This window comes from Staurois parvus, unplaced genomic scaffold (assembly GCF_062004578.1).
Source record: "Staurois parvus isolate SC_StPar_1 unplaced genomic scaffold, SC_StPar_1.0 ptg001022l, whole genome shotgun sequence".
In the NCBI taxonomy this organism is placed as follows: domain Eukaryota; kingdom Metazoa; phylum Chordata; class Amphibia; order Anura; family Ranidae; genus Staurois; species Staurois parvus.
The window spans coordinates 355,597-370,781 of record NW_028318818.1 but is presented as its reverse complement, the minus strand read 5'-3'; the positions used below and the strand labels follow the sequence as shown (position 1 = coordinate 370,781).

The following is a 15,185-nucleotide window of genomic DNA, read 5'->3' as shown; positions in this document are numbered from 1 at the left end:
TTGGGACTTTTTATGTTTTATTGGAATTTTGTGTTTATAATTAGCGTTGTTTTTTTTATTATGTTTATTGCCTAATGTTCGAGCTGCTTTTTTATGCTAATGGTTTAGCTTAGTTACCTAAGTGCAGGTTTTTTGTTCTTTGATCCATACTTTATTGTCAAAGCCTTAGGCTAGGTTCACATCTGTGTGGGTGGTGCCACTGCAGATCCGCATGAAAATCCGTGCAGCCGCACCACCCGCACAGAGAAATGCGGACCCGCGGGCAGGTGCCATTAGTTCTAATGGCAGGCCACCCGCACTGGAAAATGCAACCGTACTGGGAACAGAGTTTCCCATGTGGGCTGTGTTTTCGGAAGAAGTGCAGGAACTTCTTCCCTGCGTGTCACGAGGCACGTGAGTCCATTCAAATGAATGGGCTCTCATGCCCATGCAAAACGCGGCCCGCACGGCCGCATATATGTGAACTGGGGCTAATTGAACAAGCTGAAGTTAGATACTGATTGGCTACCACGCACAGCTGCACCAGATTTTGCACTCTCCAGTTTTAGTAAATCAACCCCTATATTTTAACCCGTTCGCGCCGGCGCCTCCCGGCCCTTTAAGGGTTTCAGAAGCCGGGAGGCGGGGCGGGGTTTAGGATCATGTGACCGCCGCGACATGCTCGGAAAAGGTCCCGATCGAAAGAGGAGATCGGGACCTTTCCGTAGCTACCGGACATGTGTGCTGGGAGAGCGCAGGGCGCGCGCTCTCAGCACATATGTTGTTTTTTAATAGAATGCACATGTCAAGCCGCTCTGCGTCTAGGCCCAGACGCCGGGAGGCCGCATATTTGTGTTCGGCCGGCGTGATGAGATTAATTAAATATGTCTTCCGACTGAGCTGCCACATGGAATCAGGCTTGCAGTGCTCTTTAAGTGGTTGGCTGGAAGGAAGGGGGGGGGGGGGGGGTAAGGACTTAGGTGAGCCACTGAGAGGCACAAAGCTTAGAAGGGCATCGGAAGCATGGTCATGTACACCAGGAGTGCAAATATACACGTGGCAGGGCAGTGGCCCAGAGTCTTCAGAATTGCAGGCTCTGAGAAGTGTTGTCACCCATCTTGCGTTCTATTGCAATGGTGAGTTTGCAAAAGGATGTGCATTACTTTACCAATGTTTTGGCTTGTAAAAAAAAGTGCCCAGGCGAGTGTTGTGACTATATTTAGCTGTTCTAGTCCTAGTATTCCTCCAATGGCTTCGGTGACACAGACTGCTAAATAGGATATATAAAATTCTAATGCCATACACAGCGAGGATGTGGACACAAAAAAGAAGTAGCAGAGATAGCAGTATAACCTATTCCTGTACACACAGCTCACACACCCTTTGACAGCCTGCTGTAAATCCAGGTCAGTCCAGTATCGTAGCATACATATGCAGGACAACTGGACTGCTAGCTAAATATATATATAAATATGTACATACACTGAATGGGTCACACTGCTGGGCACACATACACACAGTTTACTACAGAACTGGTCTCCTGGTGTTTCCTGGTCAACAAGAAACCCGTTGTTCTGGGGTGGTTTTGGACAGGCTGAATCTTCAGAAACTGCTCAAGATATCACACCTGCAGAGGAAAAAAAATTGCAACAGAAAGATTCAAAAAGGCGATAAACGTGGAAATTGTTTATGAAATACAGGACTTCAGCAAAATAAATGTAGGTCAGTTAGGGTTCACCTCTACCCAAAGTACAACTAAAGGCTGACCATACATTATACAATTTTCTTGTACAATTTTAAGATGTACCAAAACCATACAAAATGAGGTCAAACCTAAACAGTTGCAATTTGTATGCAATCAGGCAGGCCCTTGCACTACATAGTTGAAGATAAATCTAAAGGAAATTGGATGAGAAAATTATCACTTTTCTATGTTTTTTTTTTCCCAATAAACATTTTTATTGAAGTGTAAACATCGGTTACAGGTTAAATAAAACAATTTTCGTATACAACAGTAATGTCTCAATAATTCAAAAAACATACAAAGGAAAAGAGAAAAATATCAAGAATATGTTACATACTGATAAAGTTTCATATGACCTCATACAAGACCTCATATGGCAGAGTAGCTTGTGAGCTCCTCAAACTTCCAATGTTGTTATCGATTTTCAAGTTGGCTAGCTCGTCTGTAGTAATGAGGTGGATATGAACGCTGACCCAGAATATAACAAGCTGAGATACAGGCATGTCGGGGGGATCCATTGTTATAGGGTGTAAAGGTCGCTGTCTGCACTACGGCCAATGCATTCCCCCTATAGAAGCTGTACTCCGGACTGCGAATATTCCACCCCCAAAGGACTGGGGTAGAAAAAAAAAAGGACAAGGGGAAGGAAAGGAGGAGGGGAAGGAAGGGAGGAGGGGGTCTATAGGGGGGTAAAATGTAGAGAAAGCCAAGTGTAAAAAGTGGGGTCATAGGTAGAGTAAGAGAGGAAATCATAAGGCGTACTACAGAATAGTGTGGAGAGGTTGGGGTCACTCCAATTGGGTCGGATAGGATGTGGGAAAGAAAGTGTTTCAGGTGGGAAGATTCCTCGTAAGTCTGGTCAACCCTGTCCACAACCTCTATACTCTGCCCTCCCCTTCCTGTGCTCTCCAGGAAGAGAGAGTTCAGCAGGAAATGTTGTGCGGGAATTTATGTTTCTATGTATAATGCATGGTATAATTCTTGTATGACAACCTAAACAAGTCCCAGGTCCAGTTACTATGTGATGCACAAGCTTCATAAAGCAAACAAAAAACTTTCTTTACCTTCCCTGACTGAGCCAAAATCCCCCTTCATTTGAATCTCATACACTCTCCCTTCCAGGCGCTGCAGCTCACAGTGGGAGCTTTTCAGCAACAGAGGCAGTGCTGTCCATCCAGAAAGCAGGGTGCAGGACTATGTGTGGCCAGGTGCTAATTCCCAATCTACAGGCTTGTGAATTTGTAGTGACAATACTGATATACCCTCTGCAATATGCAATGTGCAAGCAATCAACCAGCCTAGATGAGAGTGACAACACTGCTCTGAATTCTGGGGAAGTGCAGCATTGTCGCCACACCATAGCAGGATGCTGCACTAGCTGGACCTCACTGGCAGGATCAATAGGAATATGGGGGATTTGGCAGATAAACTATGAGAGCACTAAGTGGCAAAACACTTATACCTAAATGCTGCAGCACATATTTTTAATAGGAGGCCATAGTTCTACTATAATGTTAAAGTGTAAATCTAACATTTTTATGTTTTGAATAGAGATGGCCATGGTTACAGCCAGGGGCGGACTGACCATTTGGAAACTCGGGCACTGCCCGAGGGCCCGGGGTCAGTAGGGGGCCCCATGAGATGCCCCTGGTACCTTTTTCATAGGCTTTTTTGAGTTTGGGAAAGGACACAGGGGCCCCATGATCTCCTATTGCCCGGGGGCCCCATGAGTTGTCAGTCCGCCCCTGGTTAAAGCTGAACTCTGGGCAAAAATGTAAATGCACTTTTATAAATGTCATCTCTTACCTTGCATTAATCAGTACTCCTTTATTTCTTTACTGCAGCAGCTTACATAGTTACATAGTTAGTCTGGCTGAAAAAAGACAAACGTCTATCCAGTTCAACCCAAAAAAAAAAAGTTATAATCCTATACCCACAGTTGATTCAGAGGGATGCAACAATCCAATGATCCAATATGCTCCTGCAGGGGAAAAATTCCTTTCTGATCCCCCGAGAGGCAATTGGATATTCCCTGGATCAACTTTACCTATAAATGTTATATCCAGTTATATTCTGTGTATCCAAGAAAGAATCCAGCATTAAGCATTCCACTGAGCTTGCCAGAACCAACTCTTGAGGGAGTCTATTCCACATTTTCACAGCTCTCACTGTAAAGAAACCTTTCCGTGTTTGGAGATTAAATTTCTTTTCCTCCAGATGTAAAGAGTGCCCCTTTGTCCTCTGTGATGACCTCAGGGGGAATAACTCTACACAGAGTTCACTATATGAACCACTGATGTATTTATACATGGAGATCATATCCCCCCTCATGTATTATACATGGAGATCATATCCCCCCTCATGTATTATACATGGAGATCATATCCCCCCTCATGTATTATACATGGAGATCATATTCCCCCTTATGTATTATACATGGAGATCATATCCCCCTTATGTATTATACATGGAGATCATATCCCCCCTTATGTATTATACATGGAGATCATATCCCCCCTTATGTATTATACATGGAGATCATATCCCCCCTTATGTATTTATACATGGAGATCATATCCCCCCTTATGTATTATACATGGTGATCATATCCCCCTTATGTATTATACATGGAGATCATATCCCCCCCTTATGTATTACACATGGTGATCATATCCCCCTTATGTATTACACATGGTGATCATATCCCCCCTTATGTATTATACATGGTGATCATATCCCCCCTTATGTATTATACATGGAGATCATATCCCCCCTTATGTATTATACATGGAGATCATATCCCCCCTTATGTATTATACATGGAGATCATATCCCCCCTTATGTATTATACATGGAGATCATATCCCCCCTTATGTATTATACATGGAGATCATATCCCCCCTTATGTATTATACATGGAGATCATATCCCCCCTTTTGTATTATACATGGAGATCATATCCCCCCTTTTGTATTATACATGGAGATCATATCCCCCTTTTGTATTATACATGGAGATCATATCCCCCCTTATGTATTATACATGGAGATCATATCCCCCCTTATGTATTATACATGGAGATCATATCCCCCCCTTATGTATTATACATGGAGATCATATCCCCCCTTATGTATTAAACATGGAGATCATATCCCCCCTTATGTATTATACATGGAGATCATATCCCCCCTTATGTATTATACATGGTGATCATATCCCCCCTTATGTATTATACATGGTGATCATATTCCCCCCTTATGTATTATACATGGAGATCATATCCCCCTTATGTATTATACATGGAGATCATATCCCCCTTATGTATTATACATGAAGATCATATCCCCCCCTTATGTATTATACATGGTGATCATATCCCCCCTTATGTATTAAACATGGAGATCATATCCCCCCTTATGTATTATACATGGAGATCATATCCCCCCTTTTGTATTATACATGGAGATCATATCCCCCCTTTTGTATTATACATGGAGATCATATCCCCCTTTTGTATTATACATGGAGATCATATCCCCCTTTTGTATTATACATGGAGATCATATCCCCCTTTTGTATTATACATGGAGATCATATCCCCCCCTTATGTATTATACATGGTGATCATATCTCCCCTTATGTATTATACATGGAGATCATATCTCCCCCTTATGTATTATACATGGAGATCATATCCCCCCTTATGTATTATACATGGAGATCATATCCCCCCTTATGTATTATACATGGAGATCATATCCCCCCCCCTTATGTATTATACATGGAGATCATATCTCCCCTTATGTATTATACATGGAGATCATATCCCCCCTTATGTATTATACATGGAGATCATATCCCCCCTTATGTATTATACATGGAGATCATATCCCCCCTTATGTATTATACATGGTGATCATATCCCCCCTTATGTATTATACATGGAGATCATATCCCCCCTTATGTATTATACATGGAGATCATATCCCCCCCTTATGTATTATACATGGAGATCATATCCCCCCTTATGTATTATACATGGAGATCATATCCCCCCTTATGTATTATACATGGAGATCATATCCCCCCTTATGTATTATACATGGAGATCATATCCTCCCCTTATGTATTATACATGGAGATCATATCCCCCCTTATGTATTATACATGGAGATCATATCCCCCCTTATGTATTATACATGGAGATCATATCCCCCCTAATCTCCTCCTCTCAAGAGAGAATACATTCAGTTCCTCTAATCTTTCCTCATAGCTGAGCTGAGCACTCACTTTTAAAATGTCAATTTTGGTGAAAAAAAGGAAAAGTAGGGGAAAAAATGTTTAGTTTTGTAGTGCCTGGGGAAAGGAAGTGCTGGGGAGAATATCCCCAGGGTTCACCTGGAAAAACTGTCAGGACTGTATGCTGTTTAAGAGCTTTTTGATATTTTCCTTCACTTCCAGCTCTGGTGACAACGATGAAAGAGACAATCTTATTCTATGAACACTGCTTATTAATCCCATCAAAATGTACTCCTCTAAAGACAGAGCAGGAGAAGATGGATTCTTATTGGATTACTGCTATTCTAAATAGCTGGAAGATCCTTCCCTTCAAATCTGTTTTACAGATGTGACCTCATCTAGATATAAACAATGACTTTGCTACTCTTCAGAACAATGTCCCTATAGTCCCTATAGGGGCATTCCGGGAGAAAGGGGGGGGAGCACGTGGTGCTGGTGGCGGCAGTGTGGTCCGGGAGATCAGTGAGCGGAGTGCGGTCCCTGGGGGGTGTGGGGGGGGAGGATTGTGGTCCCTGCTGGTGGAGGAGAGGTGGAGGCAGTATACAGACCCCTGCAGGACGAGGGGAGAAATACCACATCCATCCACTGATGCACAGCGCGGCCAGGAAAGAGTCTAGGAGACCCGCAGTGGGAGAAGGGTGACAGTACGGTCTATCCATCAAATCCTGGAATATATCTTTTCAGCCTGGAAAATACCATCTGGTTTACTTAGGACACAAAAGCGTTATTAGCCTTACTTAACAGTTTGGCTATATGTGAGGTGAGCGCATACATTTCTCAGCACAGCAAGAGTTTATTTCACCTGCACAGCAAGATTTGAATCACAGAGTGAACTCTATTAATAAATTTTATATTTTTAAATATATTTATATATTAATTAAATTAATTTTTATATTAATAATTAATTTTACATTTTTTGAATGCACTTTTTCATCACTATTTAATTATGAAGATATGATTAGTGTGGCACATTCACTTGAATGTAATATTGATTGACTATTCAGCACGATTGTGTATTATATGAAATTTATAATAATTATCAATATTATCAATTTAATATTGATGACATCGTGGTGACGTGGTGTCGTGGTGACGAAACGCGTTGGGCATCCCCTACTTGATGTTGATGTCAGGACGCTCCTTTTCCCAGTGTGTGTCGGAGGTGATCTGCGGTGAGTGGGGATCGTCCATTACTTTAGTGCTGTGTATTGGCGATTAAGCTGGTGTCTGTCTGGACACCTGTCAGGGCTCTGGGTATGACCAGAGATGTGTGTACTGACACAGGGAAACGCAGGCTTCAGATATGGTATAAATAAGACAATTTATTAAGACTAACAATACAAATATAAACGCAGTGCACCAAACCCCAAGCTAACACAAATACATACAACAGGGTGAAACAAACCCAAACCTAAACTGATATAGATACACAGGTACATACACATATGGAGCACAACGTAGTCAGGAAGGCCGGGTTGATAACTAACGGACAGGTAGGTACAGGGGGTCAGGCAGAGAATGGTCAGGGTCACAAGCCAGGGATCAAACAGGAGAAGTCAGCAGAGGTCAGGATCAGGCAGGGTCGGCAACAAGTCAGGCAGAACAGGAACAGCAATGCAGGTTACAAGATACAGGGGCCCACGGAAAAACACACACCAAGGCCCTGACTGCGAGTCTGGCCATTCCTTAAATACAAGCCCTGCAATCAGGTGTTTTGGCTGACTGCAGGGGTGAGTCTCTGATTTCTGAGAGCACCCGCTGGCCAGCCCTGGTACTGCAACCCACAAGGCAGGTGAGTCCCACCGCTATTGGCAAGTCCATTCCTGACAACACCTCTCTTGTGAGTTGTTTGGTATTTTAATAAATATAGATGTGTTTTAAACGTACTGCATCATTATGTTTATTCCTTTGTCCCTGAATGTGACTCATGCATATATGGAGATACGGAGGTAAATTGAGAGATTCATCATGAGATCTTTGGCTGGAGAATGTTGCTTCTGGTAGTGATATGCTGGTCTTTATGCTGATTACCATTATTGATCACCTGGATTTGACTATTATTGAACATTACTACATATAATACCTGGAGATCGTTTACCCATCGCTCCCAGAGCACAAGTGCTATTGCTGGTCTATAATTTGATCAGCATATAGCTCTGGTGAGTACATCTAATTCATTTGGTCGTGGATTATTCACAATGTTATGAATTCACAGAGGACATTTTGAGTTTGTTTTGGACTTTGCACAGATTTATTAGGGACACTTAATTATATGGTGATATATAATTTTGTTTAGCGCATGCCCTTATTAGATATTGTTCACTTTGCCAAAATAATTTTTTATATATTTTTTGGGTTGGGTGTTGCTGCTAACACACGGTTTAATTTGTTTATATAGTGTGGCGCTTTTTCTATTGGTTTATTTAGTATATTTTTTATATATTTATTTAGGAATTAATAGCACAATTTTATGATTGGTATAGGACAGTGGTGGGCAACCTTTTTTTTCAACTGAGCCAAATCTCGCCAAAACCACGATTGAAATTTATTTTGAGAGCCACATTTTTAAAACTGAAAATTCATCCCCCATATAGTAATTCATCCCCCATAGTAATTCATCCCCCATATAGTAATTCATCCCCCATTGTCAGGGCAGGAGCTGAGGAACGGACAGGCAGGCCTAACAATGTAACGCACTGGCTGACGACAACCACCACCCACAGACCGAAGTCCCTCAGGGCGCGGAGTCTAAGTCCCAGGCTGCCCTTCACCAGGGCCCCTGATGGTGGGGATGGACTTGACGCAGCCAGGAACCAGGTCGCGGCCCCCGAGACACCTCAGCTGCGGTAATGGCCGCCGCCAATGGCGTGTAGCTGGTGGAAGAGACAAAAGAGTAGTCAGACAAGCCGGGGTCAACAACAACAGGACAGAACAGTACAGGACAGCAGACGAGAATCACAGGTCACGAGCCGGGTTCAGCAACAGAGGGTCAGATCAAAGGAGAATACAAAGAATAGTCAAGACAAGCCGAATCAGATACCAGGAGAGTCACGAGAGTCAGAACAGAGTAACAGCAACACAAAGACACAAGACACAAGTGCAAAGAGCATGTGCGGGCCACAGGCTTATATGTCATCAGCCACACCCCTCTGGAGGATGGACCACAGAAACCTGAAGGCATAAAAGGACTCCCATCATGCACAGCAGAATCCAAGATGGACACCAGCACATGAAGTAACATAACCACAGGGAAAAGGTAGGACCTTGACAGTACCTCCCCCTCAAGGGCCCCTCCCCCTCCGCGGAAATTATGTAGCCCAAAAAGGCAACCTGGGATCGATGGAACTCGCACTTCTCGAGTTTACAAAAGAGTCCGTTCTCACGCAATCGTTGCAGCACCTGCTTAACATCCTGGACATGGGACTCCATGGAGGTAGAGTAAACCAAGATGTCATCCAGGTAAACCACTACGCATTGCTGCAACAAATCACGAAGGACATCGTTTATGAATTCCTGAAAGACCGCGGGCGCATTACACAATCCGAAGGGCATCACCAGGTATTCGTAGTGCCCAGTTCTGGTGTTAAACGCGGTCTTCCACTCATCCCCCTGTCTGATCCGTACGAGGTTGTACGCCGCCCTAAGGTCGAGTTTGGTAAAGACCGTTGCTCCCTTAAGGCGGTCGAATAACTCAGAAATCAAAGGAATTGGATATGCATTTTTAATGGTAATCCGATTGAGACCCCTATAATCGATGCAGGGCCTCAATTCCCCACCTTTCTTCTTTACGAAAAAAAACCCCGCTCCTGCTGGGGAAGTAGACTTACGAATGTGCCCCCGGGAAAGCGCATCCACCACGTACTCCTCCATGGCCTTATTCTCCGCAACCGAGAGAGGGTACACCCTGCCACGTGGAGGAGTGGCCCCGGGTTGCAGGGATATGGCGCAGTCGTAAGGACGATGCGGTGGTAAGGTACCAGCGCATACCTTATCGAACACGTCCCGGTATTCCCCATAGTCGGTGGGCAACGCAGAGTCCGAGGAGGCACACAATACCTTAACCGGCCCCCGGATGCACCCGGCCCCACACTGTGGAGACCATGAGAGAATCTCGGCTGTTTGCCAATTGAAGGTTGGATTGTGCCTCTGGAGCCAGGGATACCCCAAAACCACCGAATAGTGTGGGGAAGAAATCACCTGAAAACAGGCCAACTCCCTGTGAACAGCCCCAATGGCTACCTCTATTGGCAGGGTCTCGTGGGTAACCTGCGGCGGCTGCAGGGGCCTGCCATCTATTGCTTCGAGAACCAATGGGGCAGCACGAGCCTGCAGGGGAATGGAGTGCTGCGCAGCAAACGAGCTGTCCAAGAACAACCCACCGGCCCCAGAGTCTACCAACGCCTGGGCCGTCACCGAGCCCCCTGTCCAAGAAAGGACCACGGTGATCAGTGGCTTATCCTTGCGGAACGCCGGGGACGAGGAAACTCCACCCAAGATCTGTCCCCGACATGATCTCAGGTGCGAGCGTTTCCCGGACGGACCGGACAAGACTGCCGAAAGTGCCCACCGAGGCCACAGTACAGGCAGCGACCCTCCCGACGCCGAGCGGCCCGCTCCCCCTCGGAAAGGCGAGCAAACCCCAGCTGCATGGGTTCCCCACCAGACAAGCTATCCCCAGGAGGCGTGGGAGGAGAGGGAGGAACGGGTGGGACAGAAAACGCAGGTGCCAGTCGATTGGAAGGCCTCCGCAGGCGTTCCTTGAGTGAAGGCCTCTCCCTGAGCCTGGTGTCAATCAGGATCAGGAAAGAGATGAGCTCCTCCAACACCACAGGCAGTTCCTTAGCTGCAATCTCGTCCTTCAATGAGTCAGAAAGACCATGGGAAAACGCAGCCACCAGAGCCTCATTGTTCCAACCGACCTCTGCCGCCAGGGTACGAAACTCTATAGCATACTCGGCCACGGTCCGTGAACCCTGATGCATGGTCATGAGCAGCTTGGCCGCCGAGGCGGAACGAGCCGGTACGTCGAATACCCTACGGAAGGCATCGACAAAACCAGAAAAATCTTGAATCACCGGGTCGTTCCTCTCCCATAAGGGATTTGCCCAGGCCAAGGCCTTGTCTGAGAGTAGTGAGATGAGGAACCCCACCTTTGACCTCTCAGACGGAAAGGCGTGGGGTATTAATTCAAAATAAATACCCACCTGGTTGAGGAACCCACGACACTGACTCGGCTCACCCCCAAAGCGCTGTGGAAGAGGGGCTGAACCGGTCATACCTCTGGACACCGCGGGTGCCGCATCAGCCGCGGCGGTAGGCACAGCAAGCGGAACAGCAGCGGAAGCGACCACCGGAGCGACAACCGGCCTAATAACACCAGGAGTAAGGTGCGCGGTGCGTGCAAGCAGAGTTTGCAACGCCTGAGCGAACTGATCCAACAGGTGATCCTGTTGATCGAGTCTGGCGACTAGCATTGGGAGCGAAGGCGTGCCTGCACCGTCAGGGTTCATGGCACTTGTGTAATGTCAGGGCAGGAGCTGAGGAACGGACAGGCAGGCCTAACAATGTAACGCACTGGCTGACGACAACCACCACCCACAGACCGAAGTCCCTCAGGGCGCGGAGTCTAAGTCCCAGGCTGCCCTTCACCAGGGCCCCTGATGGTGGGGATGGACTTGACGCAGCCAGGAACCAGGTCGCGGCCCCCGAGACACCTCAGCTGCGGTAATGGCCGCCGCCAATGGCGTGTAGCTGGTGGAAGAGACAAAAGAGTAGTCAGACAAGCCGGGGTCAACAACAACAGGACAGAACAGTACAGGACAGCAGACGAGAATCACAGGTCACGAGCCGGGTTCAGCAACAGAGGGTCAGATCAAAGGAGAATACAAAGAATAGTCAAGACAAGCCGAATCAGATACCAGGAGAGTCACGAGAGTCAGAACAGAGTAACAGCAACACAAAGACACAAGACACAAGTGCAAAGAGCATGTGCGGGCCACAGGCTTATATGTCATCAGCCACACCCCTCTGGAGGATGGACCACAGAAACCTGAAGGCATAAAAGGACTCCCATCATGCACAGCAGAATCCAAGATGGACACCAGCACATGAAGTAACATAACCACAGGGAAAAGGTAGGACCTTGACACCCATATAGTAATTCATCCCCATTGTAATTCATCCCCCATATAGTAATTCATCCCCCATAGTAATTCATCCCCCATAGTAATTCATCCCCCATAGTAATTCATCCCCCATATAGTAATTCATCCCCCATATAGTAATTCATCCCCCATAGTAATTCATCCCCCATAGTAATTCATCCCCCATATAGTAATTCATCCCCCATATAGTAATTCATCCCCCATAGTAATTCATCCCCCATATAGTAATTCATCCCCCATAATAATTCATCCCCCATAGTAATTCATCCCCCCTATAGTAATTCATCCCCCATATAGTAATTCATCCATCATATAGTAATTCATCCCCCATAGTAATTCATCCCCCATATAGTAATACATCCCCCATAGTAATTCATCCCCCATATAGTAATTCATCCCCCATATAGTAATTCATCCCCCATAGTAATTCATCCCCCATAGTAATTCATCCCCCATATAGTAATTCATTCCCCATATTGTGTCAATTCACTTACCTTTGCTCCGCGCGTTCCTCTCGCCGTGTTCCCGCGCAGTTCCGGTCTTCAGGGCGGACTGTGAGAGGAGTTTGTCACACTGCCCCGCCTACATCCTGGCTGCCCCGCCTACATCCTGACAGCCAATGTTTGCCACGCTCCGCGGGCCGGATTAAAAGGTCCGCCGGGCCGTAGTTTGCCCATTGCTGACTTTTGGGGCGGCCGCCCGAGAGGAGGGAGGGGAGCGGGCGCCCGGCACACAGAAGAGCCGCATTAAAGTTTGTAAAGAGCCACATGTGGCTCGCGAGCCGCAGCTTGCCGACCACTGGTATAGGAGGTATATAAATTATATGTTTATATCACAGATATAATAAGGTTGTGGAGCGCGACACACATTTCATTTATTAACATTTTATTTTGCACAGTTTTATGGGTATGTGTATTAATGTTGAGGCACCACTATTATAATATTAATTAATTGAAACTAATTTAATTTATTTAAATGTAAATACCACATATTAGCTCACAATCACTTTATTCACACTAATGTCCCTATAGTCCTATCCAGGGGTGGACTGACAACTCATAGGGCCCCCGGGCAATAGGGGATCATGGGGCCCCGGTGTCCTTGCCCAAACTCAAAAAAGTCTATGAAAAAGGTACCAGGGGCATCTCATGGGGCCCCCTACTGACCCCGGGCCCTCGGGCAGTGCCCAAGCTTCCAAATGGTCAGTCCGCCCCTAGTCCTATCATGAGGCACTAGGATGTCACATATATGAATCTGAACTAGGACAATACCTTATGAGTTTGGGGTGGCATCTCATCCTCCGAGCTTTCCTCCGGAACAGGATCTGGGTGCTTGGCTGTCTGTCCCTCCTCACTCCACCCTCCCATTGGCTGCTTTGCTAGGTTGGAAGAGGCTCTCTGCATGGATCCAAAATCTGCAGATTTAGAAGAACTCCAGTTTATAACACATTTTTCAAACATTACAACTTTGTGACATCGGAGTTTGAAGGCTAGTGTATTATTGATGGTATCCTGCATTGCGGAGATAACTAGAAGCACGTAAAACATTTTGAACAAACAGTACATGATGTCAGCAGTTTCAGCACATCAATGAATTGACAGGTTCACTTCAACAGAATCATGTATTGGAGGACTTGCATTTCCAGGCATCGGAGACGTCATCTTTTTATTTTCTTCACTATCTGGTGTGTTACTAAACTTGAACAAGTACATGATGGATACCCTGACACTGAGCGCATGCTTTTTCTGGGTCAGTGATTCATTAGAGTTTAAGGGGTAACTCCACTTTTGTGGGGAAAAAATGTAGAAAATAAAAAAAATAATATAGCGTATACGATTGCTACACAAGTTATATTGTAGTTGAATGTTAAAAATGAATGTTAAAATGTACCTTTCCATTCTAACCTGAAACACTGTACTTTTTCTGTACAATGCAATGCAATATAGGACAGCACAGTGGCTAAATGGTTAGCACTTCCACCTGGCAGTACTCGGGTCATTGGTTCGAATCCCAACCCCGGCACCACCTGCCTGGAGTTTGCATGTTCTCCCTGGGACTGCGTGGGTTTCCTCTGGGTACTCCGGTTTCCTCCCACACTCCAAAGACATGCTGGTAGGTTAATTGGATCCTGTCTAAATTGTCCCTAGTATGTGTATGTATGAATGTGAGTTAGGGACCTTAGATTGTACACCCCTTGAGGGTTAGGGACTGATGTGAATGTACAATATATATGTAAAGCTCTGCGTAAATTGACAGCGCTATATAAGTACCTGAAATAAATAATAAATAAATAATTATGGCTACCTGAAGGCATTCTGTACACAGATGGTGTACGGAATGCCCCCCAACAATGCCTTTTCGTGCTTGTGCGATTGGCTCACTGATTTTCCCAGAAGACTTCACTTAGAGACAAGTCAGATTTTGGGCATCCCCTGCAACAAAAATACGCCTTTTGGTGAGATACTCCCAAAAGGAAATCATATTTCGGGATGCAGATCCTGCCACTTACCTCATTACAACCCTGCCAGTGTATCAGCTAACTGGTAATTATAAAGTCACTCCCATTCACAATGACTTTGCAGATGGACACAGACAAACAGCTATTTCTTTAAAATACCAAAAGGTAGGAATCTGCAACAAAGTTTGTTAAAATCCTTGCAATGTACTTAGATCACCTAGAGGGGAGTGTTTTTTTTCCTCAACAAAAGTGGGGTTACTCTTTAAGGACTATTTCAAAATAGATTCTGTGCAAAGTAAAAGGGTCATGTTTTTACCCCTCTCGTGTTGTTGATTTCAGCTACTTTGGCTGAACTTTTTTTAGCATCTAGCACACTTTTGAGTGTTTTAGATTCCTCTTTGAACTGTTTTTTTCTGCTGACCCCTTACAAAAGGGCAAACATAAAAATTGCTGCGCTGCCTCTCCCAAAAACTACTTTAAATAATTAAATAAATTAATGAATTCCATACTACACAAAGGGTCCCCACCAATGTGCATGTGC

At 45.3% G+C, this 15,185-nt stretch overlaps 1 protein-coding gene across 2 annotated transcripts in view; it reads right to left on the bottom strand.

The window, feature by feature from the left end:
* Positions 1–15,185, bottom strand: part of ATG9A (autophagy related 9A) — an 88,188-nt gene continuing 73,003 nt past the window's right edge. For both annotated transcript variants that reach the window (XM_089657697.1, XM_089657699.1), the window contains 2 exons: positions 13,458–13,600; positions 1–1,606 (listed from right to left, as the gene is read on the bottom strand). In XM_089657697.1, the coding sequence (XP_089513823.1) occupies positions 1,601–1,606; positions 13,458–13,600 (149 nt within the window). In that variant the 3' untranslated portion in view covers positions 1–1,600. The remainder of the gene's footprint in view (positions 1,607–13,457; positions 13,601–15,185) is intronic.